The sequence below is a fragment of the Lissotriton helveticus genome, chromosome 9, assembly GCF_964261635.1.
Source record: "Lissotriton helveticus chromosome 9, aLisHel1.1, whole genome shotgun sequence".
Taxonomy (NCBI): Eukaryota; Metazoa; Chordata; class Amphibia; order Caudata; family Salamandridae; genus Lissotriton; species Lissotriton helveticus.
This window is the reverse complement of record NC_136070.1, coordinates 959,068,194-959,093,176: the sequence shown is the minus strand read 5'-3', so window position 1 is coordinate 959,093,176 and position 24,983 is coordinate 959,068,194. Positions and strand designations below refer to the sequence as shown.

Below are 24,983 nucleotides of genomic sequence, written 5' to 3'. Positions count from 1 at the left end.
GACCGGGTGCAGAGTGCTGAGGACCAATGCTATCCAATGGGGGATAGGGGTCCTCCTGTTGGTGGATGCTGGCGAGCAGGCCACTTGTTTGTGGGAGCAAAGCTCCTGGACTTTAGCTCAGAAGAAACTAAGTATCACCAAAGGTGCACCCTCAGGGGCACTAGGGGGGCCGGGTGCCTGGTGCTGTTTCGATGTGAGGGGCCCTGTTTGCAATGGGGAGCCTCTGATTTGCAAAGGCACTGCAGGCTTGGGGACTAAGGTCTTCTGGGTGAGACCACCACTTTGAGAGGGAAGTTGGGGGTTGGTTAGACTCCGTTGGTCTGGCCACCCAAGGCTGTGGTGCGTCGGATGCAGGGGGGCCTTTTGGGGTTGGATCTTCTTACCAGCTCCTGGTTGCAGTTTAGGGACCTTCCAGATTAAGGGTGTCTACTGGAGGCTTGAGGAAGGTCAGGGGTCGCCGAATCTCGGGTCAGTAGCTCTGGCCGTAGCCCGTGGGTGCAGAGTTTTTGCGGTTTCTGGCGGGGGCCAGAGGTTGCAGATGAACAAATCTGGTGTTCACGGGAGACAGTCTTTGTGGTTGAAGGCAGGCAGGTGCTCCGGAGTTTGAGGTTGCTGGTTGCAGGACACACTGCGATTTCCAGGAGCAGGTTCGAGGTGGAGGCAGGCCGGTAGGGCTGGGGCCAAGTCGGTGGGCGTCTTCCTCTTAGCTTCGGCACAGCTGTTTGGTCCTTCTTTTCTTGCTGCAGGTTCTTGTCTGAGGAAGCCAGGTTCAGGGGTGCCACATAATACTAGATTTAGGGGTGTTAAAGGTAGGAACCAATGGGTCTCTTTCCTGGGATTGGGTACACCCCCTACTATGCCACCCTCCAGTGGGAGGGGTCATGAGTCTGTCCCTGTTTGGAGTCCACTCCTTCCCCACCCAATCTGCAAAATGGCGGTGACTGAGAGTTGTGCTTCGCCTCGCCCACCTGAAGGGTGGAGTTTGCAGAGGTGGGCACACCTCTCTTCCTCACTTGTTTTCCCCGCCGGTTCTCCCTCCCGAAGTGGGAGTTAGAACCAGTGGACACCAGTTGCTCTTCCGATAAAAATGATACTTCACTTGGGCGTATGAGCAAAGTGCCTGTGCCTGTGACAGGGAAGGGCTAAAATCTTGTAGAGATTGAGGGGGAACCAAAGAGGGTCCAAAAGTAGAGATTGAGGGGGAACCAAAGAGGGTCCAAAAAGGCAGTGTCTTTTTACATTTTAAGGCGGACTCTGCTTTGGGCACCCACAGACGTGAGATATCCTTTTGATCGATAGGCCGGGGGGGGGGGGGGGGGGGGGGGAGAACGCTTGGTGTTAGTTAATTTGTACTCCAGCAGAGAACAGTAGTATTATATACTTAGTATCTGTACATTAATTCAGGATCTTCCTACAGAAAACTGCTTGTGATGTTTTCCCATGTAAAAGTAGTTTGTTGTGGAGCATGGGGAGGGCGGCTGAAGTTGTGAACATGTATGAATTGGAACTGCTCTAGGGAAACCCTTTTCCACCATCCATAAAGTTGGATACTTTGGACATGAATATATTTAAGCAATACTTTAATCACATGACTTGGTCAGCAAAAATTGCTATTAAATAATCATACATTTAAATTATTTTGTGTGACTCAGTATCGAAAAATGTGGCCTTTTTTTTTTTTTTTTGCAGCTTAAGTAGGAGTGAGCGCAGTGGAAGGTACAGTTCTAGCTTTGATCGAGATGGTCGTGACTACCGTGATGATCGGGAATACAGATCCCGTAGAAGAGAATCTGACCACAGGAGGTCGAGTGATGAAAGACGGAGTGATAGATATGACGATTACCGTGATTATGACAGCCCAGAGGTAAGAGCTAAAAAAAATATCCTTGTTAAATGCATGTATTTTAGTGTAACAATTGCACGTAGTGAATGTGTGAATTCCAGAGGACCTTAATTGGCATTTTTATCAGTGCATTATTTTGTGCTTATTTTCAGATTCGTTTACAGCACTTATGTACCACGCCTACCAGCATCTTAAAATGACTTAAGAATGAGGGCTGATGTACAGTTTACCAAAAACTTGTGCTACTCGTGCTGAATGGGAGAAACATCTTTGCTTTCTTTTATCAAAAACATCTGCATTGTATTTTTTTTGGCTCTATCACACATTTCTCATTGGAGCAGATAGAATATGTTTAACAAATCATTTTCCAGCTTATGTATCTTGCATAGTAGTAAATAACCTGGTGGACTAGATCTAGAAATATTTTGTGAGCAGTATTCCTGCGAGTCGATGGGAGGCGTTGTTGGCATTGTCCGGGCTGGAAGTGACGTGTGGTGCCCCTGGTCCCGGAGGAAGCCCTGGCCACACTGCCAAGCTAATGCAAGCGTGATAGTTGCAGCCAAGTTACTATTCGATGTGGGTTGGGTACGGCCAAGTAGCAGAGCAGTTTCTTCTTTGGTGGCCTTATGGTGCCAAACCAGTCTGAGAATTGGCTTTTCCAGGGATGTCCATATGGCGCTTATAGACATGCCACGTTTATGGCTGTCTAATCGGAGACCAGGTGCAGTCAGTACTGGAGTGCTTTAAGGCCAGCAGGTCTACGGCCAGGTCGTTGGGTCTTTCCGTGGCCCCTCGCAAACCCCAGTCAGCCTTTCACTCCTTTAGTGTTCACGGAAGGGTCTTCCAGCCGCATATTTACTTGCCCAGCCATCATGGTGTGCAAGCTTCCCAGGCTCTGCATGGCTGATGACGTGGTACACTCAGACCTCATGGGCCGGGCAGGCAGAGGTCTGGCCAGTGCACCACACCCTAGCAGTGGCAGCCTCCAAACCCCTTTAATTTTCCCTTTTACCATCCTTGGCACCCAGTGGGAGGCAGGATACACCATCACCTGTCCCACTGGAGGCCAATAACAGGCTGCTTGGTTCTTCAGGTGGTTTGAAGGGACTACTACCGCCCCTTCGTGACCTCCCATTTCACCCCTTTGCGACCAGGTGACGGACAAGCTGACCATCTCTTTGCTCCACCAGGAAGTGGCTGCTCTCTTTGCCAAAGGAGCATTAGAGAGGGTGCTGACACCAGGAGTCTGTCTTGGTTATTACCATTACTTTCTGGTGCTTTGTCATATTCTAGGCCTGCACCCTCGCAATTTCTTCCGGCAGAAGGTCCAAATGTTCCTGCTCACTTAGGTCCTGTCTGCCACGGACTCGGGAGAATGTATGGTAACGTTGGACAGTAGCCAATGTGCTACTGACCTTGGGGTGACTACACCCTTGGTGTGCTATCCCCACGTGGGCACAATCCCTAATCCTGATTGGAGAGTGCCTGCCATCTGCAAGTTGGCAGGCACAGAAGAGTTGATTTCACCCCGACTCCCCCCACATGAGGGGTGGGGTAGACAGAGGTGGGCACACCTTCTGGGCTGTGCTAATTTTTCCTGCCCATCTTCCCGCTGAAAAGGAGGTGAGACTGGAAGGGGACCTGCTCTTGATAGTAGGAGGGTCTGGGGGTCGTGTTACAAAGGCGCCAAGGCCTTTGTAGCTCCCCTGCCACAGATGGCTCTTCCTGGCCTGGGGTAGGTGTGACCACCTCTGCCCAGGAAAGGCTTTGTTTCTGGGCTCTGGGAGCAAAAGCTCCCACCCCAGGGGTCCAGAAACATGTCTCGTGATGGCAGGCTGGTGTGTACCAGTCATGGAACTCACCAGAGGCTGTTCTTTTTTGAGGAGTATCTCTAAGATGCCCTCTGCATTTTTCATTAAATCCCACACTGGCATCCATGTGGGTTTAATGTGCTGAGAAGTAGGATACCAAACTTTCCAGGTTTCAGTTACCCATTATGGTGCTGTGGCGTTCGTAATGACACACTCCCAGCACCATATACTCTTAATGGCATTACTGCACTTACAATGTCTGAGAATTGGTCTAGACACTGTAGGGGTACAGGGCTTATGCACCTGTACCCTCACCACTGGTGTAGTGCACCCAGCTAGAGGGGTGGCTGTCCTATGCCAGGTCAGTGGGTAAGATTTCTTTATTGAGATTTAGAAGAAAACTATGGTGCATAACTGGATGTAATCGCATTGAACGTCTTTTTAAACAAGTCGGTCCTAGGCATAGGATAATTACACAGCCACTCCAGCACTGTGAACACACAGCGTACATGACTAACTGCTGCATAACGTGAACAGTGTTCCTTCTACTGGGAAGTTGGGTATCCTGCAAAGACGGAACGACATTGCAACTTTCCTTTAAAGAACACCCTCAGTATTATTCCTCCACAAGGGGCATCAGTCATATAATATAATCCATAAACAATACCATAACTAATAGTGGTCAGATGCATTTCCCAGTTCCATAATCCTCCCAGGACAGACCAGCAAAGGGCTGTGGTACAGTGATCTCCAAGAAGAAACCCTATCTTCCACCTGACTCCTTAAACCCCTAGCCAACTGTTCCTCAGGTCATCTGAAGGGTACCTTTATCGCACCGCAGAGTTTGATCACGTCATTCATTTTGTATGTGATGGCAGTTTGATATTTAAGTTAGCTGAAAAAGCTATTTTGTCCCCATGGATGGAAAGGTTGCCTCCAGTGTCTGAAGATGCAGTTTAGCCATCGTCAGTCCAATTGCCAGCCAGCATTTATAAGTAGGATGTGTCCCTTAAATTTGAATCATCCTCCTTTTGGCTGGGTCAAAATTGGCCGCACCGCACCTGAGTAAACGGATAGCTCAAGGCAGCCCCAGAGGAGATGTACAATAGCGCATCTGCCTTCCCCACAGCGCCACCAGTTATGTGGGCTCAGTCCTCTGTGCAGCTTAGCTGGAGACTAGTACCAATTGTCCAGCAGTTTAAAGTATGTGAATTTCAATCTACCTTGTGTGGTAGTAATCTATCTGCGACTTTTAAGCTTTAGGAGAATAGTTATGTTATGTTAACTTTTATTTATATAGCGCACGGCTACTCAACAAGAGTGTCCCGGCGCTTTCAGAGGGCGGCTCAGCAATTAAAAAACATAACAGTAAACAAACAAGAAAGGAGAAATGGGGTAAAGAAAAAAAAGCAACCTAAAGATTAAAAAGCCAGGTCTTCAGGTTTTTCCTGAACAGAAGCAGACTAGGAATGCTGCGTAAAGCAAGGGGCAATGAGTTCCATAGCTGGGGAGCCTTAAGGCTAAAGGAACGACCCCCAATGCGAGCCTTCTTCACGCGGGGCACCACGGCCATGAACAAAGATTCCGACCGCAAAGAGCGGGCCGGACAGTAGAAGGCCAGTCTGCGCTGCAAATACTTAGCTCCGGAGCCAGAAAGTGCCTTATGCACCAGCGTCAACGTTTTAAACATTATCCGCTTTCGGATAGGGAGCCAGTGAAGTGACTGTAGCACCCCAGATGTTATGTCTCACAGCAGTTTACCAGTCTCGCTTCAAGGGTGAGGAGGGAGAGGCAGCTGTACAGCAACAGCCCATACATCCCTGACCATGTACCCAACTTCTCGATATATGCGTATCTGTAAAGGATCTAGCAATAAATGCCCCCTCCAATTTGTCAGTGACACTGCCACATTTGGATTTTCCGCCACTGCCCGTGTCATTCTAAAGCAGATCGCCCTTTCTTGCCCTCTCTCGCCAAACATCCATGTACCCTTGCACCGCCAAACATTTCGATTGATTGGCAAACTCCTAGTTTACCTTTCGTTACGGCTGTTAAAGTAGTACAGAAACTGCACAAGTAAAGGTCAAATGTGAGCTGCGTTGAGTCTGTACAACTTACAGGGGTGACTTTAAATATGACTTCAGTAAAGCAACAAATGCTAAATCTTCAGCTGCCACAAATCAGAATAAACATTTGTGACATGTTGAATAGCCCACCTCTAACATCAGTTAAGTTAATTGTAAAAGGTACCTTGGAGCTCACATTGCCTAGGTGCATAGTGTGTAAAAATAAAACCCACTAAGAAGGTAACTTAGAAGCATAGTTGACTTTAACAACAATACGTTAATCAGCCCATAAATTAGCTTGTTTTTTTTAATGCACTTATTGAAGGCCAATTTTTCCTTGACAGAGGGATCGCGTGAGAAGGAACAGTGACAGATCGGAAGATGGGTACCACTCTGATGGAGACTACGCTGAACATGATTATAGACAGGACCTTGGCGATGAGCGGGAAAGCAAAACAATCATGTTGCGGGGACTTCCCATCACAGTCACAGACTACTCTGTAAGTTTCTAAAGCAAATTATTTCTGTACTGTTTTGCAGATCTAGAGTTCTGCATTACGTGACCTGCATTTATATATCTGGGACTTTATTACTGATTGATACTCAGTTTGCATGAATTGATTAACTGGGACTGTAGGAAGCTGGCTCTGTATATACTATACCAAAATTAGGTATAGTGTGCACAGTCCAGTGGAGTCCCAAAGGTAGGGAAAGGTAAAAGTAGATAGCACCTTACTTTATTTGTGGTAGTGTGGGTGAGAAGTAAGGCTTTATCCGAGGTAGTGTTAAGCATTTGTTGACCAGTCTTGGGCAAGAAATGTCACACACACAGACTGAACCCAGACCAATTTGTTTGTATCGAATATTTCGTTATTTTGTTTCTAGAACCAAACCAAGCCTGGCAATGACTTGGTTGGGTGAGTAGGTTTTCTGGCGTTAGAACCAAGGTTCCCCCAGGGACACACTGAAAGCGCTCTCATAGACACTGGGGAGGCTGGGTGCAGAGTGCTGAGGCCCATTTATTATCCAATGGGGGATTGGGGGCTTCTGGTTGGTGGCTGCTCACAAGCAGGCCACAGGGTTGTGGGAGCAAACCTCCTGGTGTTAGGCTCTGGACAACGGGAGGTCCGGTTTAGCGCACAAAGGGCACCCACAGCAGCACAAGGGAGGACTGGTGCTGGTTTGGGCCGGGTGCCCTGTTTTGGCCAGAGACATTACTTCACGCTTTTCCACCAATTCCACTTGTTCCTCTAGTGATCAACAAGTACTACAGAGCCAATACCAGAATGATACTGTTCGCACCAGAGTGGCCTCACCAGTGGTAGTAGCCGGACCTTCTTCAGCTATCTGCTGTTGGGCAGCTTGGGAAATTACCGAATCTGGACGTGGATGACCAATTGGACAAGATGGGCTGTAAGCTGGGGCACTGTATTTTCTCTATGCGAGGAATATATGCAGGCGTCTTCATGATCTTAACCCCTTCATTCCAGATATAGTCTGATTGGTACAGCTCGCGTGATCTTCCTGGACTCTTCTTTGAAATCATGTAAAAAACTGTCTGTTCGACCATAACAGGCAATTGGAATCTAGCTGCCGCCCACTGCATTAAATTATGAAAGCCCTCTATGCTGGTGGTTTTTCTAGGACAGCCTTTTGTGGGGGAAACCTTTGATGGTAATCCGCCAGAATGGCCTGGAGAGCTTGTATGAGCGTGGGGGGGGGGGGAGAAGAAGAGCGGGGGGGGGGAAAGCGGTGACTCATTTCCTTCTGGCGTGACTCCCTTCGATGAAATCTATGGTGTGGAACCATAAGTTCTTCCTGGTAATATTGTTCCCAATAGTCGTCGTCATCATCCTGACACATGATGTTAAGCTCAGAAGGATGGTGAGCTGTGTGAAATGGTCCCTCATCATCTTCGTCCTCCTCTTTACCATCAAAGCGCACGGGATGAACCTTACCTCATATGCGGATGATACACAGCTGATACTGGCTGTCAGGAACAATGGGGAAACAGTGGCGGAAAATTTCAAGACAGGTATGCTGGCCATTGGAAAATGGATGTCAGCAAACTGTCTGAAATTAAATTCTGATAAAACTGAGGTGGTCACCTTTGGCCACCTCAGTCCTAGCTGGTCCCCAACCTGGTGGCCATCATCTTTTGGAGCCGTACCCAAACCAGTTACGAAAGTAAGAAATTTGGGTGTCATCTTTGATGACAAGCTAAATTTTCTGGCTCATGCTAATCAGACGGCCTCTATGGCGTTTTACAAACTACGTCTGGTTAGGAAGATTCTTCCTTTTCTTCCTACTAATGTGGGAAAGACACTGGTCAGCGCTCTGGTATTGTCAGCACTGGACTATTGCAATGGCTTGTTTGCAAACGCACAAGTCCGGATAATAAAGAAATTGCAAACAATCCAGAATGCGGCAGCCAGACTTCTCCTGAACATTCCTAAATTTAAGCCAATACAAGAATCCCTGAGGAGTCTTCACTGGCTCCCGGTCAGGAACCGAATTAAATTTAAGACACTTTGTATCGTCTACAAGGCTTTACATCAACAAGCACCTCAATTCCTGCGCGACCATCTTGTCCCATACATTCCCACTCGAACGCTACGATCAGCAGGACAAAATGACTTGGCAGTGCCTCGGACTAGGCTGGTCAACTGGGGAGACAGACGTTTCCTAGTTGCCGCCCCAAGATTGTGGAATTCTCTCCCACAAATCATAAGATCATGTCCGAACCTAATGTCCTTCAGGAAGAAACTGAAAACCTGGCTGTTTAACCTCTGAAAAACATCCTCAGTATCAAACAGGTGAGTAATACAATACAGCGCCGAGACGCCTGCGGGCAATTGTTTGCGCTTAATAAATTCTAAAAATAAATAAAAAAATAAATTTACCGTAAGTTTCTAAAAGGTGTGAAGGCAGAAGCGGAGAAATCTTACTGGTGCCTTTAAAAAGTCTTGAGTTGATAAGGTCCAGATGATATGAGGTGTTGACTGTGAAGGTAAAACTACCACCATTGATACATGAGATTGACTTGGTAAATCCGTCGTCTGACCGATCCGTCGTTGACGGTGAGGTGAGGGTGAGGGCAGACGGTGAAGGCAAACTCCGATGATATCTTCGTCGACGGAGGGTTCGTCGGCGGGGACTTCGTCGATGATATCTTCGACGATTCTTCAAAAACAGGCCTCTTGGTAGTGATTGAGATTCTGGTAGACAGAGTAGGCTATGTAATGGCCGTTATCGAGACAGTAGCTGTCGTCGATGGGGCAGAAGAAGTCACAGAAATCATCGACTGAGTCAAAGTGAGAGATTTGACATGGCTTTTACTTAGTTTTTGAAGTCGATGTCTTCTTAGACTCCTTGACCGATGTAGAGGGTAGAGACAGCGTTGACCCGGAGGAAAGCTTCGGTGACCTCTGAAGGGTTAGAAACCTCAAGGGAAGATTTATGGTGTTTTCTTCGCTCACTTGAAGAGCTGTCATGGGATCTAGCTCTTTTGCTAGAAGTTGAGGCTCGGTCATTGTAAGGAAGTGTTTCTTTTGCAGTAACCCCCCACTTTTTGCCTGATAACTGATGCACTTTTCCTTGGTGTGCCCTGGGTCCATGCCAATCGGGAACCCAGGGCCTGTGTTCATTCCCTAAAAACTGTACTAAAGCCTAAACCCAATTGGCATCTCTGTCCACATGTCAGCCCCTGGTAAATGGTACCCTAGGTGCCCAGGGCATTGTGACCAGCGAAGACCCCCTAAGGGCTGCAGCACTTATTGTGCCACCCGAGGATCCCTGTACCCAGACACCCACACACTGCCTTTGCAGGCTGAGTGTCCTGGTGCAGAACTAAACAGTCGACATGGCACACATTCCTGTGTGCCATGCCCCCAAACGCACTGCCCTGGTATACATCAGTCACCCCTCTAGCTGAGTGCACTATGCCAGTGGTGTGGGAACAGGTGCATGAGCCCTGTGCCCCTACAGTACCCAGGGCCATTCCTGGGTCCTTTAAGTGCAGTGTTGCCATTAAGAGTATACGGTGCTGGGAGGTTGTCGTTACGAACTCCACAGCACCATGATGGCTACACTGAAGACTAAGAAGTTGGATATCCATCAGCACATTAAACCCACACTACCAGTGTGGAATTTAATGCCAAATGCACTACAGAGGGCAACTTGCAGTTGCCCCCTGAACCTAACCTACAATCTACGTCTTGTGTGAGAGGCTGCCACACAGCAGACATGTTGCTGGACCCCTGGGTAGAGAGCCATCTGCTTTCCTGGACCTGCAGCAATGCACATCTAGGGCGAGGTGCAAGGCCTCCTCCCCAGGATGGGCAGGGGGAGCTTCAAAGGCTTGCCGCCTTTGTGAGCTTCTCCAGTCCACTTGCTATACTCTGCAACGGGCCCCCACCGGATCAGACCCCCACTCTGGTGGGAAGACAGGCGGTAAAACCTAAGTGAGGAAAGGGGGTGTGCCAACCCCGCCCCTCAGTTGGGGGAAGCGAGGTGAAGCACAACTCTGGGCTAGTGCCATCTTGAGGATGGGGAGCCCTACCCAATCAGACAGGCTCCTGCCCCCCTCCCACTGGAGAGTGGCAAGATAGGGGGTGTAGTCATCCCAGGGAAGGGACCCATTGGTCCCTGACCTTCCACCTACCTGGAAAACCCCTAAATTTAGTAATTAGGGGCACCCTGAACCTTTCTTCCTCCGATCCAGATTCTGAAACCAGAACAAGAAGGAAGAAGACCTGCTGCTAACAAGAGGACAACACCAACTGACTTGGCCCCAGCCTACATGCCTGTCGACCCTCAAACCTGCTCCTGATAAATCCCGGCGTCTTTTGTGGGCAGCAACCTCGAAAACCCCAGAGGACCTGACTTCCTTGCTCATCCAAAGACTAGGACTCCCATCAGCAGTGGTTCTTCTCAAACAGCAACAACCCCTGGTGCCAGCCAGGAACCCCGAATCCAGCACACTCTGCACCTGCCTGGCCAGTGCACGAGTGAACAAAGACCACGAGGATGTGTGTCTAAAATAACAATATATTTTTATATACAAAACAATTGGCCTAGAGTTTAGTTCTGGAGTGTGAGAGACCATATGCTGACTGAGTGTGTTTAACAAATGCTTTACACTGTCCTCTGATACTGCCTTACTGCTCGACCAAGCTACCCCTTTAGAGAGTAAGGTTGTATCTAACTTTAGTCTGCCAAACCTCTGTGGACTCTGTGCACAGTGTAACTTACTTTGGTGCAGTATATACAGAGCCACTTTCTTACAGCAGGTCCTGTAGGGTTTGAACAGAGCTTTTCTGTCAGACATTCTGAAGAGTTGTAGAGAAAAACTGAGTGGCACTCGGAGACTCCCTTCCACATGATGTGCAGTGAAAATCTGAGAACTGCCTCTGCTGAGTGTTCTAGAGGGTGCAGGTAGCCGGTTGGTTGGAGCTGACTTTTTACTATAATGATGTAGACAGGCTACTAAGATTTAGGCCTTAGGCTTTTTCTTTTAGCCTACTACTATTATTTACTTATGGCACTACTTTTGTAATTTACCGTGGGACTCCTGCCTCGGCGACGAGAACGATTCTGGCATATGAATCTATGAAATATACCAATACTGGATTACTGTAGTTACAGTTAAGTAACTTGTTTTCTCCTGCTCCATGGGAACTTAATGTTCTTTCTAAGTTGATGGGTCCCCTATTCGAACCCATTCATAAATCGTCTCTGCAGCATTAGTCATGGAAGACCGCTTTCTTAGTGGCCGTTACCTCTGCTTGCAGAGCAAGCGAAATTCAAGCTCTGTGTATTAAAGAACCTGATCTCACTTTCCATTCAAAAAGGGTAGTCCCTAGAACTCCTCCTAGTTTTATTTATTCAAGGTGGTCTCTGATTTTCATATTAACCAATCTATCACACTTCCTACATTTTTCTGAAAACCTTTAAGTCCTCCAGAGAGGGCTTTACATTCTATACCTCAATAGGGTTCTCAAATCCTACCTACACAGAAACAAGGATTTCTGGAAAATCAGACATCGGTTTGTGAACTATGGTTCCAGATGCACTGGTTTGTCAGCTTTCAAGCAGTCCATATCTAGATGGATAGTCTCATGTATTAGTCTTACCAGTTGGCTAACAAACAGCTACCTGGTAAACCAAAAGCTTATTCCACCAGGGGAAAGGCCTCTACTACAGCCCTCAAGAATGTACAGATTGCAGAAATCTGTAAAGCTGCCACATGGCAATCAGTACACACATTTACTCTCCATTATTGTTATGACTCTGACACTCTGGCGGATGCTCAGTTTGGGCAAGCCTCTTTAAAGAATCTGTTTTGATAATGTATCCTTGGAATGTTTTGCTGTGAGTATATAGGTGTTCCACCACAGGATGGTGGGTATGGGCTTGCTTTTCTATTTAGTGCTTATGACTATTGATGAGTATCCCTTGAAAGAGAAGGATAAGTTACTTACCTGCAATGATAGTTCTCTTCCAGGGGTATATTTATCAGTCATAAGCAACCCATCCACCTCCCTGTACGAATACCTTTTGGTATAGTAGCATTTTTTCTTTCTTTGACTCCTCTATTTTAGTACCCTGTTAAAAAAGACATGGTCTGTTACCTGATGATGAGAGCAGGAATGTTTTGGATGTCTTAAAGGCACGGCAACAGTTTTATTAGTGTTTTCTCTCTGCAGCCTAATGGCTAATTGCCTTTTTTCCTTGAAAATAAAGTGCTATGTTAAAACACTAAAGGAGTGCATGTTCTATTAATAGAAATGCTATATAAACGTGTTATATATTTTTTTTTATTTTAAATGGAAAATTCAATGCAATTTTGGCTTCTTAGTCTGTTGAATGTTCTTAGGCTGCATGTTATCAATACACTTTCCCAAAAAAACTCCAATTCAACCCGGAGGCAAGGAAAACAGCAGCACGGCCAGGCACCAATACTTTTGTAAGTCTTGATTATTCCGTAGTCTGCATCGGTGCAGACATGACCCACGCTTTTTCAGTCGTAGCCTTCAACAGGGTCTTATGTGTGTGTGCATAGCGTATATGTAGGTTGGAAGATATCAAGTACGTGTTGTGACAAACCACACACACACACACACACACACACACACACACACACACACACACACGTGTGTGGGTTTATACAGACTGGGGTGCTATACAGACTGGGGGTCGAAGCCAAGGGGCCTGATGGAACACGCTTCAGGAGTACTGTTTACTTGCGGAGGAATATTGGGGAGCATTTATCCAAGATACTTTTAATATCGCTCATTGAGGACAATATTTTGACTTTCAGGTCCAGGTGTACAACCTGTGGATGTTGCAACCTGGACACACTATACTACCCTAAAGTCTTGAGGAGAGGTTGCCTGAAATTCATTCTTATATTAGTCACTATAGATACTTCCTTCAATATTCAGATATAGGTGCACAACCTTTGGATGGTGCACCAGGGACCTCTCCTTTCCGCCTAAGATTCCGCAAGAACAAATCATAATCAACCAAATTGAAAGCATACCTGCAAGCCTAGCTCTGATATCCACGTGGAAGGATAGAATCTATATAATTCTAGCTCTTGGCTACTCAGGCTTATTTTAATGCTTGGATCACAGCCCCAAGTACTGCAATACTTCTAACAGGGATCTACACATCTGTGCCTTCGCCACATGATCGACTACACTACTAAGAATTTAATTTTTGCACTTGCCCTGAAGAAGTCCCGTTTGGGACGAAAAGCGTCGGCTGTTCGTTTCTTTCTATTTGAAAAAAATAAAGGAATCAACCATACAAGACCTTTTTGGACATTACTATTTATTTTTGTGGAACAAATTCTGATCTCTTTGCAATTGTGATATGGTGCACCTGTGCTTGTGTTAATGGATTTGATGGTCTGTTCTAGGACCTATATTGTGATGGCGGGTATTTTTTCAGTGTGCACATAACCCCTAATCACTTACTCATAAAAGGGATAATACTATTGGGATAACTTTGGGCCAGGTGCATTTCTTATGAAGCTTCCACCATCTACCATACTTCAAACATATTATCTGCATTTATTTGTAATTTTGGGCCTGCATTTATCTGTGCTCGTGTATTTCTCTTGTGTATGCTGCTATCACATATATTTGGACCTCCCACTATTGCCTCTTTTGACCAATGTAACATATTATCTGCATCTAATGGTAATGTGTTGTCTGCATTTATCTGTGCTCTTGTATATCTCTTCTGCTCACTCTCTTCTCCCACACCCTCATTTACGCCATCCTAACATGGATCTCTGCGGCAAGCACACATATAAAATAAACTTCCCACCCGCACTCACAAAGAAAGCCGCCAAACGCTTTAAACGCAACTTCCTGAGGTCCCACCCTGAAACACCTTTTGTCGACACCTACTTCTCACCGGCAAATGGATCCCTGAACACTGATATCATCTTCCACACCGCACGCAGAGCTCAATGGAGAAAAGCGTTTCTTTTCTTACTCAACGTCTCCACCATCAGGAAATCCGCTCATGGACTAACACTCTCAATCGCACCATCCAAACTCTTCCCAGGCAGTACAGCCATTACTATCTACAATAACGGGATTGTCCTAATTCAATCCACAGACCGGAACCTGGATCTACTCGACAACCTGTTCTCCACGTTCAAGGAGCACCTCTCCAACCGCCGGACCTCCACACATACTCCAATCCAACTGAACCAGAACTCTTCACCTCCAACTAACGTCTCAGAACGACGCCGGACCTCCACACATACTCCAATCCAACTGAACCAGAACCCCTCACTTCCAACTAACTTCTCAGAACGACCCACCGCATCTGACCCCCACAACTCGACTCTATCCCTTCCCAAATCCCCCCCACTTTCTCCACCCCCGCCACTACCTACACTCCCGCCGCTCCTAGCTCCACCTCCTGCCGCGATCTCTCTCCCCCCCACTCCCTGCTCCCTCCCGGCCCCCACTCCTCCCTCAACATCTCCCCCCCCAACCCTCTGCACTCAAACTACTCCTGACATACACCCCTCCCTCATCATCTCCCCCCTCCCTCAACATCGCCCCCCCACTCCCTGCACTCCTGCTATTCCTAGCCTTCACCCCTCCCTCAACAGCTCCCCCATTCTCTGCACTCAACCCATTCCTGACCTACACCCCTCCCTCAACATTGCCCCCCCCCCCCCCACACCCTGCACTCCCGCCAATCCTAGCCTTCACTCTTCCCTCAACGTTTCCCTTTCCCCCCCACCCTTAGCACTCCCGCCACTCCTGGTCCCCACTCTTCCCTCAACATTGCCCCCCCACTCTCACGCCCCAATACCACACTTGCACCCCCGCAACGACTAGTCTCAACACGTCTCGCAATTGCCTCACCCCCCCTGACACTGATTACCCTTCCAATAACTCTAACCCCGTACCCAACGGCACGCTGGACGTGATCATGACCACCCTCCTCCAAGTGAAAGAAGAACTCCACACGCTCAGTTACTCCTCACGCACATCGAGCACCCCCCCCCACACCACCACCTCTCAACTAATAAACAACTCCCCCGCACATCCTAGTCACCCCTTACATAGTACCTCTCTCTCCTCTCGCAATACCTCCAACGGGCCGCAGCGCACTAACAAGACACATCCCACTCGCGCCTTACATTGGACCTCTATCCCCTCTCGCAATACCGCCAACCGCCCCCCAGCGCGCTATCAAGACCCTCTCGGACCGCGACATACACACCCTTCTCAGCACATATGGCCCGGCAACGCAAAAACGCTTAGCCACCATCAACATATCCATTCCTACGATTCTCTCCAACCCGATCAGGCACCCCACGCGTAGCAACAGAGGCTCTGTTCCCAACAACCTCACTAAAGTCCCTCTCACTATAGACCCCTCCACCTCCCCTTACACCCCCAGACTCAAATGCACACTTCTGAACTGTAGATCTGCCCAAAAACACTCGTCGGAGGTCGCTGACCTCATCTTGTCTATGGACCTTGACCTGGCCATACTAACGGAAACATGGTTAACTGAATCTTCCAATCCTATCATGGATATCCTAGTTCCCCCCCCCCCCCCCCCCCCCCCCCCCCCACTACTGCATCACTTGACTTGACAGGTCCAACAAGACTGGTGGCGGAATCGCTTGCATTTGCAAGAGCAACCTCTCTATTAATAAGGTCACCGCCCCTTCTCTTACCTCCTGTGAATACTTCTGCCTTGATGTCATCAGTGAGAGCAAACCTGTATGTTCACTACATATCCTGTACCACCCCCCGGGGGACAACCTCATCTTCTCCCAACAACTCATGGACACAATGTCAATCAACGCAGGACGGCAAAACACACATTTACCTTGGTGACTACAATCTTCATTGGAATGACTGCAGTGACGCAGTAGTTAATGGCATCAAAAATGTCCTTAACGCTTCTGACCTCACTCAAATTTGCAACGCCCCGACACATGACAAAGGCTCTATCCTCGACCTTGTCATCTCCAAAGAAGGCACCATTCAACTTGACTCAATCCAACCCTGTGACTGGTCAGACCATCATATTATCACATTCCTTATCAAGGAAAAAGTAAAACGCATCCCGGTGCAATACTCCATGCCCAAAGTCTGGAAAAGAGACATGAGGAAACTCAATCCAAACTCTCTTCCCCCTAACAGCTGCAATCTCCTACTCTTTTCCCCCCCCCCCCCCCCTTACCGACGTTACTGACGTTCAGTACCTAACTGACCACTATCTCAACTCCATGGCCTCAATAATCAATGAGGCGGCTCCATTGCAACTGAAAAGAGCACCCACTAAGATATCCAACCCTTGGTACAACGGGAGTCTCAATGAAGAGAGACGGGCTGTGCGAACAGCAGAGCCCACCTGGAGATCAGTTCCCTCGACATTCCATCTTAAAACTCTGAGGAAAAAGAGAAATGCATACTTCAGGAAAATAAAACGCTCAAAATCAGAGTTCTTCAGACTCCAGCTAGACCAAGCAAAAAACCGTCCAAGTAAATTGTTTTAGCTAATCCGAGCTCAATCTAAGGAACAACCCCCAGCTGTCGACATGTTGAGCTCTACTCCTTCCTGCGAAGATTTCTCGGTTTTCTTTAACAAAAAAACTGACAATATAAGGAGCGACCTCCTCAATGACGCAAGCCTTTACTTAATACCCAACTGCAGAACACCCAATAAACTAAAAAACAATGCGAATTGGTCATCCTTTGACACCTACTCTGAAGAAGATATTGACAGGATACTCGGCACCCTAAAACCATCCAATCACCTCACTGACCCTCTTCGGCTAACGCCGTAAAAGACTTCATCCCTTTGCTCCTCCCACTTTGGACTAAAATTATCAATAGCTCACTACAACAAGGAACTATCCCTGACTCCCTCAAAGTTGGACAAGTTACACCTCTACTGAAGAAACCAACAGCCGACCCCACGGATCTAAGCAATTACCGTCCGATTACCAACATTCCCACTCTCGCCAAACTTTTAGAAAAATGCGTCCAACTACAATTGACAAAACACATAGAACAGTTTGATCTCCTCAACCCACATCAATCAGGCTTCCGAGCAGGGCACAGCACTGAAACAGCTATGACTCCCATAATTTACGACGCCCTTCAAATCCTGGATCAAAACGATACCTGCCTCCTCATCCTTCTTGATCTCTCTTCAGCATTCGACACAGTGAAACATGAGAACTTACTCGAACTCCCAAAGACAAGAATGGGCTTCTCTGGGACTGTGCTTCGTTGGTTCACCTCCTTTCTACACAACCGATCTCAAAAATTTAAGAGCAAAAACGTGTTGTCATCCCCAATACCGGTATCGTTAGGTGTCCCTCAAGGATCCTGCCTATCCCCTACTTTGTTCAACCTTGTTATGGAACCTCTCACCACCCTACTACAAGCATCCAATGTTCACTTTCACATGTACGCTGATGACACTCAATTATATCTCAAGTTACAATCCCCCAAAGACATCCTGAGTCTGAACTCTACGATCGGAAACACCCAATCTTGGCTGGCCGATAACCACCTCAAACTCAATGCTATGAAGACTGAGTTCCTCCTAATCGCACCTCCCACGAGAATATCCTCCGCACAAACATGGCTTAAGCACCTAACAGCACTCAATGTCCAACCGACCATCTTGGACTCAGCAAAATCCTTAGGCATAACACCAACCTCAACATGCAGCAGCATATCAGCAAGGCAACTAAGGGGGCGAACTTCCAAATAAATACCTTGAGGAAACTTAAACCCTTCCTCCCAGCAAAAGACTTCCAAACCGCAGTACAAGCACTAGTCATCCCTCGCATAGACTACGGCAGCGTGGCCCTCTGCGGCCTCCCCCTAACTACAACGGCACCCCTCAGAGCGTCACTAAACGCGGCGGCAAGACTCATCACTGGATCAAAAAAACATTCGCACATCTCCCCTGACTTTAAATACTTGAACTGGCTACCTCTTGAAGCCAGAATTCAGCTGAAAATTGCCTGCATGATGCACAAGGCTATACACCTGAAATCACCCAGCTACCTCATACATAAGTTGACAATTTCTGGCGGGTTCAGAACTACCAGAAGTACAAACAATCTTCTGCTGAAACCGAGAAGATTCCGGAAGGAAAAAACGTACAAACGCTCCTTCTCAGGAATGGCGCCTAGGATCTGGAACGCACTTCCTCCGGAAACCAGGCTCATCTCCTCCTCCCTTCTGTTCAAGAAAGAAGTCAAAAATATCCTTATGGCTAAATACACTTTAACAACTACGTTTGATTTACAATGCGTCGATCAGTATTGCCAGTATATTATTATTATATAGCCTATATATTCCTATGCACGGGTGTTTTGACTTGTATTAGACTAAAATGCTCAGAGTCCTGATCCCACATATATGTATTTTCCTCTATTTCTGTTTTATTTACATTGTTTTGGATGACCCAAGTCCCAACTAGGCCATGCTACCTCATACCTGTACTATTTGTATTATTGTGGCTTTGTACATGAACTTGATGATCTACATCCTTACTATGCTCCCTGTTCCCCTACCCTTCCACCTGCCTCTGTAAAGCGCTCTGTTATCTGCAAAGATCTTGTTCGCGCTATATAAAACCTTCAAAATAAATAAAAATATATATACACACACACACACACACGGAGGTGAATCGTGGGAGCGATATTGTGCTTGGTCCGCTGCGGCCACAGGAGGGTGAATTTCCGGCCTAATTGGGACCGTGACTGCACGGGGAGACACGGAGCACTGTCACGGTGTTTCCCGGATGCGCCCACCACGGAGGCTGCAGAAGGCGTGGGTAGTAAAGGACGGCAATTCAGCCCCACATGAAACTTTTCTGGATTCTGGCAGCCTTTCCATCATCCGTCATGAAGGATGCTGGAACTTGCAGTCCTGCAATTACCACCAATGAGGAGGATGCACTATGCATATAAATGAGGGACTGCATTCGGCGTCAACTTGGGGGTTTCAAGGCATCTGATGAAGGAGACATTCCGAAACGCGTCATGCCAACATTATCCTGAATAAACCTACCTGTTAACTGCCCGCTGAGTCTCTCGTCGTTTCTTTTCAAGAGGCGACTTTTTTTTGTGTGTGTGTGTGTGTATGTATATATATATATATATATATATATATATATATATATATATATATATATATATATATATATATATATATATATATATATATATATATATATATATATATATATATATATATATATATATATATATATATATATATATATATATATATATATATATATATATATATATATATATATATATATATATATATATATATATATATATATATATATATATATATATATATATACATATATATATATACATATATATATATATATATATATATATATATATATATATACATATATATATATATATATATACATATATATATATATATATATACACATATATATATATATACACATATATATATATATATATATATATATATATATATACACATATATATATATATATATATATACACACATATACATATATATGTGTGTATGTATATGTATGTGTGTATGTACATATATATGTGTGTGTCTCCAGAAATGCTGCCCTCTGACTCCTTCCCTCCAAAACTCCTTTTTACTCGTCCAAAAGCCTCTTCCTACTGCTAAGACTTATAAAAAAATAAAAAAATCCTTCACTGTTTTATCCCTCCACTATCCTTTTTCAATCAAAATTAACAGACTAACATGTTCACTTCTCAAATTCCATATTCAACTATACTAATAACTGAATAACATATCTACTACTCAAATTACTTCATCTTTATACTATACTAATTTTCAACACTAATTCTTTATGGGTTCCGGAGTGGCGTGCTACTCGCCAGAAAAGCGCTTTAACACCCATCAGGGGTAACAAGTGCTATATGAATGCTAATCTTTCTTACCCTTTTATCCATCCGCTATCCTTCTCACTCCAAGTAACAGACTAATATCCACCACTGAAATTACCTCATATTTCACCATATTAATTCACCACTAATCCTTTATAGGCTCCCTGAATAGCATGCGTCAACAAGCGAGCGATAAATAAATACAAACCTTTGTCCTACTCTATCCTTCTGCTATCATTCCAAATCCAAATAACTGACTAACCTATCTACCACTTAAAATGTACTTGCATGTTTCACTATACTAATCCTCTGTGGGTCCCGGAGTAGCGTGCTACCCGCCGAAAAAGCGCTTCGACGCCTCGTCAGGGGTAGTAAGCGCTATATAAATGCAATTACAATACAATATGTATGTATATATGTGTGTGTATGTATATATATATATGTGTGTATGTATGTGTGTGTGTGTATATATATATATATATATATATATATATATATATATATATATATATATATATATATACACACGCCAGAAAGGTTCACCCACACGATGTTTGTTTAGGGAAGCACAAAAGACTCGCACTCCAGGGTCCGTGTTAGAGATTTGTTTATTGGCGACGCGTTTCGACCAGATGGTCTTCTTCGTTAGCCATATATATAGAGTATATGCTCCGAGGGGGTCCCATGTTTGGGCTGGACCATTGTGTTTGTCGGAGTATACCCCTGTAAAAGAACTGATTACAGGTAAGTAACTTATCCTTTCTTATCACAATATTGGGGGTGGGAGGGGGCGTTTCAATGAGAGGTGAAAAAAATAAAAACCTGGAGGTTCACCTTGGACAGGTTTCCACCATATTACAGATGGAATCGTGCTTGGTTATTGTTGGCGTTCATATTTTTATTTCTTTTGTAAACACTGAGATTTAAAAATGTTAGTTCATGCCATATTTCTAAATTACTTTCATTCGTTTTAATGAGTCTTTGTTCAGTTCTGATGTTAAATATTACACAGTCATGTCATCCTTGCTTACTTGCATGTTTTCTAGATTCGTGAACTTGTGGAATCCTTTGAAGGCCCACAGCCTGCAGATGTGAGACTTATGAAGAGAAAAACAGGTGAGATTAATCCTGCATGCAGCGTGCTTTAAACTGGTCCCTTATTTCACACCTATGGAAGAATAAACCGCTGCAAGCCAGCAAGCACGTTAGTTTGCCGTGGCATAGGAATTGTTGGAAAAAAACATAGATTTTACTTTCAAAGTCTTTGCATTTTAAGTCTTTTCATACCCTATCCTTGCGCCTTCCAATTTTTTTTACAAGGCCTTCCAAGTCAAACCACTATTGACTCATTTGGCAAAGAGTTGTAGTGTAGACTTCAGTCAAGTTAACACTAGGTATTGTAGCTGCACAGTGCTCTGCCCGAAAGGTGCTCTTGCTCTTGCAGACAGGTATCTGAACTCTGATTTTGTGCAGGGAAGTGCCAGAATGGCCACTGAGCGATCTCCAAGATTGTGCCTTTGCAAATATCTTTGAGATTTCCTCACGTGTTTGCCTGCATAGTTTTTATTCTTTTGTTTTTAGTATTTGTGGGTGGGCAGGGAGGGTGTTAAAAGTAACTGGTAAGTATGTATTTCTGATCTTGTTTGCACATGCATGGTTATTTTAAAGGGGTTATCTTAGTGAAAGTTGACTAGTTATGAAGGACTATGTTGTCCTTGCCACGGCAAAAAAACACTGCTTATTAGGAACGTTGAAGTCCCTTTTAAAGTGCTGCTTCATGAGTTGGCTGTCATGAGGGTGTGAAGCAGTTGGAGAGATTCACTTGTTTTTAAAGGAACTGACTAACACAAATATCCCGTCTATTATCTGAATGCTGTCTCTAGGTGTAAGCCGTGGGTTCGCCTTCGTGGAGTTTTATGACTTGCAAGATGCTACCAGCTGGATGGAAGCCAATCAGGTTGCTTCAATCACCAAATCTAGATATTCCTGAAAGTGGAACAATACTGTGCATTTTAAAAGGGGGTGAATCCTGGTGAAAGGAGTGGTTTGTTGCAAAAGTGACTTTAAATAAAGCTTTGTATATATTAAAATTATGAACTTAGAAATGTGATAATGAAGCATACAATTAGGATTAGTTTAGCGGTGTTTCTTGCCAAGTAGACCTGCTTTTGTTTTTTTACATTGACACTGGGCAATATCCAACCCTTCAGTGAACCATAATAATTAACATACATTTCTAACTATACATGAAGCATTTGTTTAAATGTGACCTATTAAGTTTATGGAATGCCACAGAAAGATTCAAGACAAATGCAAGTGTTATATTGCGTTTTGTACCAGTAGTCCCGCAGATCAGCAACACTGCTCTCAAATGATCCTTCATATTCGGTGTTACTCATGAATCTAGTTTCCCGAAGTCCTTCGTGGATGTGCAGCTATTGAGTGATAATAAATATGTATAGCAATTTAGGTAAAGTGAAGTCTTACCATCAGCCTAGCCTCCTCCTAGTCACCCTTACTGGTTGTACTCTGCTACTTTTTGAAAGGTTATGTCTTCTGAGTGAAGTGCATCTTGCTCCAAGAGTTTACATCGTTCCATTTTAATCCGCAGTGTTTGGGGTTTTCATTTTTTTACATGGCCTGCTTCCTTTTAATTATCCTCATGCAATATGTTTTTTATTTTTATTAAAAATAATACGTCTATACTCATTTCCTTGGTCTGTCTGGCTTGGGTGTCTTGTCAAACACGAGTGGATTTAGATGAGTACGACCTGAGAAATGCTTACTTTAGAATTTTGTATTTGAGTTCCATGGGCAGTGGAAGGCAGTACTCTCAGCACTTAAAAAGATATTTTTTGTAATCTAGGTGTAAAGCTGGTGTGTATGCGCGGTGGATTTGTAGCTGTACTTTAGGCTGCTTCTTGAAGCAGTCCAAGATCTAGTATCTTATTACCACCGTCTTGGTTACTGTGCTCAAAGCTTAACTTTGGTATAGTGGATATTTTCTGAAATGTTCAGGTGAAGTTCTTTTCTTGGTCTGCAACAACAGCCAGCACACTAATAAAAGTGGGATTAGGTTAGGATGTTGTGTGTGAAAGTCACTTGGTAGTAATAAGTCGCAGTGATCTTTTTCACAGCGCTATCATTCAAAGCGTGGATGGCCTTGGTGTCTGCTCCAAAAGCATCACACACAAAACTGTGCTGCTTATAATTCTTAGAAGCACTTTCCTGATTAACAAAAGGTGGTAAGCGTTTTCAGTCCCACAAAATCTCAACAAGGAAAGGACTTTCCTTATGATAAATGTGGCATATCTCTACCCATATTGCTCCTTTGCTGATACGGCTAAAATGGACAGTTGTAGTTAAGGCACAATACATCAGTGTAGATGTAGAACCACAAGTGCTTAAATGGCTGTTCAGTTATATAATACTGATACCGTTCCAACTCCTCATAGGAAGAGGAGAGTTAATCTTTCCTCCTGCACGATTGTCTCATAGATCCACTTGATAAACCGGACTTAAAGGCAAGGTTGTCTACCTTTAGGTGAATGCGCTTCAGGGGAGAAAAAAAATTGACATGTACTATTACCTGAATCTCTGGATGATACAGGCTTCTTGTCAAGGTCAGATGTTGAACATCTTTTAATTTTACATGCTAATTTCAAATTAATTCCCAACCACAAAGATCAAGAAAAGAAACCCTGTTTTTCACTTCTCACTAACGAACACCCTTCTGCAAGGAAAAATTAGCCTGAGATCCAGGAAAACCAGCCGTCATTATTTGTGTTCCAGAGTGATAGTTTTTTTTATAAGCTAGGTTTACAGATGTGGATGGTATACCCTGCTGAGGTATGTGGATGTTTAAGATGTGAGGCCCAACAGATATGGTAAAATCATGCCATTTACAAGCTAGAAGTATCAGCCATCTTCCTCCAGTTGTTTCCATTCAGTCTACTTGTTTGTGCTCATAAAAGCTCAACATAACCGGATTTTGACTTGTATGTTGTTTTAGGGCAGCGGCTATGAGGGAATTAGCTACTTCAATGTTAAGAGCTATTGTGCCACCCCCCCCCTCTTCAGTTTGAGTAGTAATCAGATACTCCTGCAATACCTTTCATTACAAAATGGTCCTAGAAGCGTTTATCAGTCTGTTGAATCTATGTTAGGACCTTTTGAAGTCTGCAAAAGAACGGTGTAATGGGCCATACACTTTTATTTTAAAAAAAACAACGTAAAACGCTCCTAATAGTTTTAATTTGTGCATTTAAGCTGCAAGAGCTTATCAATTTCACATCAGAAAATGAGACTTGCCTGTAGTGTGGAGGTTTAATGATATATCTGTCTCTCTCCATTGATGCATTTCTGTGAAGCTTAACTGAGCCCCTTCGGTGCGTGTTTAATTACTTGCCAGTGCTGCTTATTAGCATTTTACTGACTTGTTTCCATTGAAGTCCTCTCAATTCTGCATATCCTTTCCTGAGCTGTTACCCAAATCAGCAAAATTGTGGTGTGGCACTGCATTAAACAATCTAGCTCATTGTGAATTTTCCCATACTTAAGGCTAAACGTTTTTGTGTATAAGTAAAGGTCCTCCGCTGTAATTGTATTTCCACCGCAGTTTTTTGCCATCAGTTGATTCAGGCAGTGTTGGATATCTTCCAAGTGATTTTGCTACAAAACAAACGTGCCAGTGAATGTTAGCTGCTATTTAGCCATGTTTTTGTTTGTTATTTTTGAAGGCTGCAGCTTAACAGACTAATTACATAAACTTTCATCTATCCCACAATCCTTTACACTCCTTCTGAATTCTCTGCATACAATCCTG

The 24,983-nt window shown here is 44.8% G+C and overlaps 1 protein-coding gene across 1 annotated transcript in view; it reads left to right on the top strand.

Annotated features, from left to right (window-relative positions):
• Positions 1 to 24,983, top strand: part of RBM5 (RNA binding motif protein 5) — a 277,566-nt gene that overhangs the window by 28,898 nt on the left and 223,685 nt on the right. The window contains exons 3-6 of the mRNA XM_078661241.1: positions 1,690 to 1,864; positions 6,065 to 6,220; positions 21,205 to 21,274; positions 22,042 to 22,115. Of these exons, the coding sequence (XP_078517367.1) occupies positions 1,690 to 1,864; positions 6,065 to 6,220; positions 21,205 to 21,274; positions 22,042 to 22,115 (475 nt within the window). The remainder of the gene's footprint in view (positions 1 to 1,689; positions 1,865 to 6,064; positions 6,221 to 21,204; positions 21,275 to 22,041; positions 22,116 to 24,983) is intronic.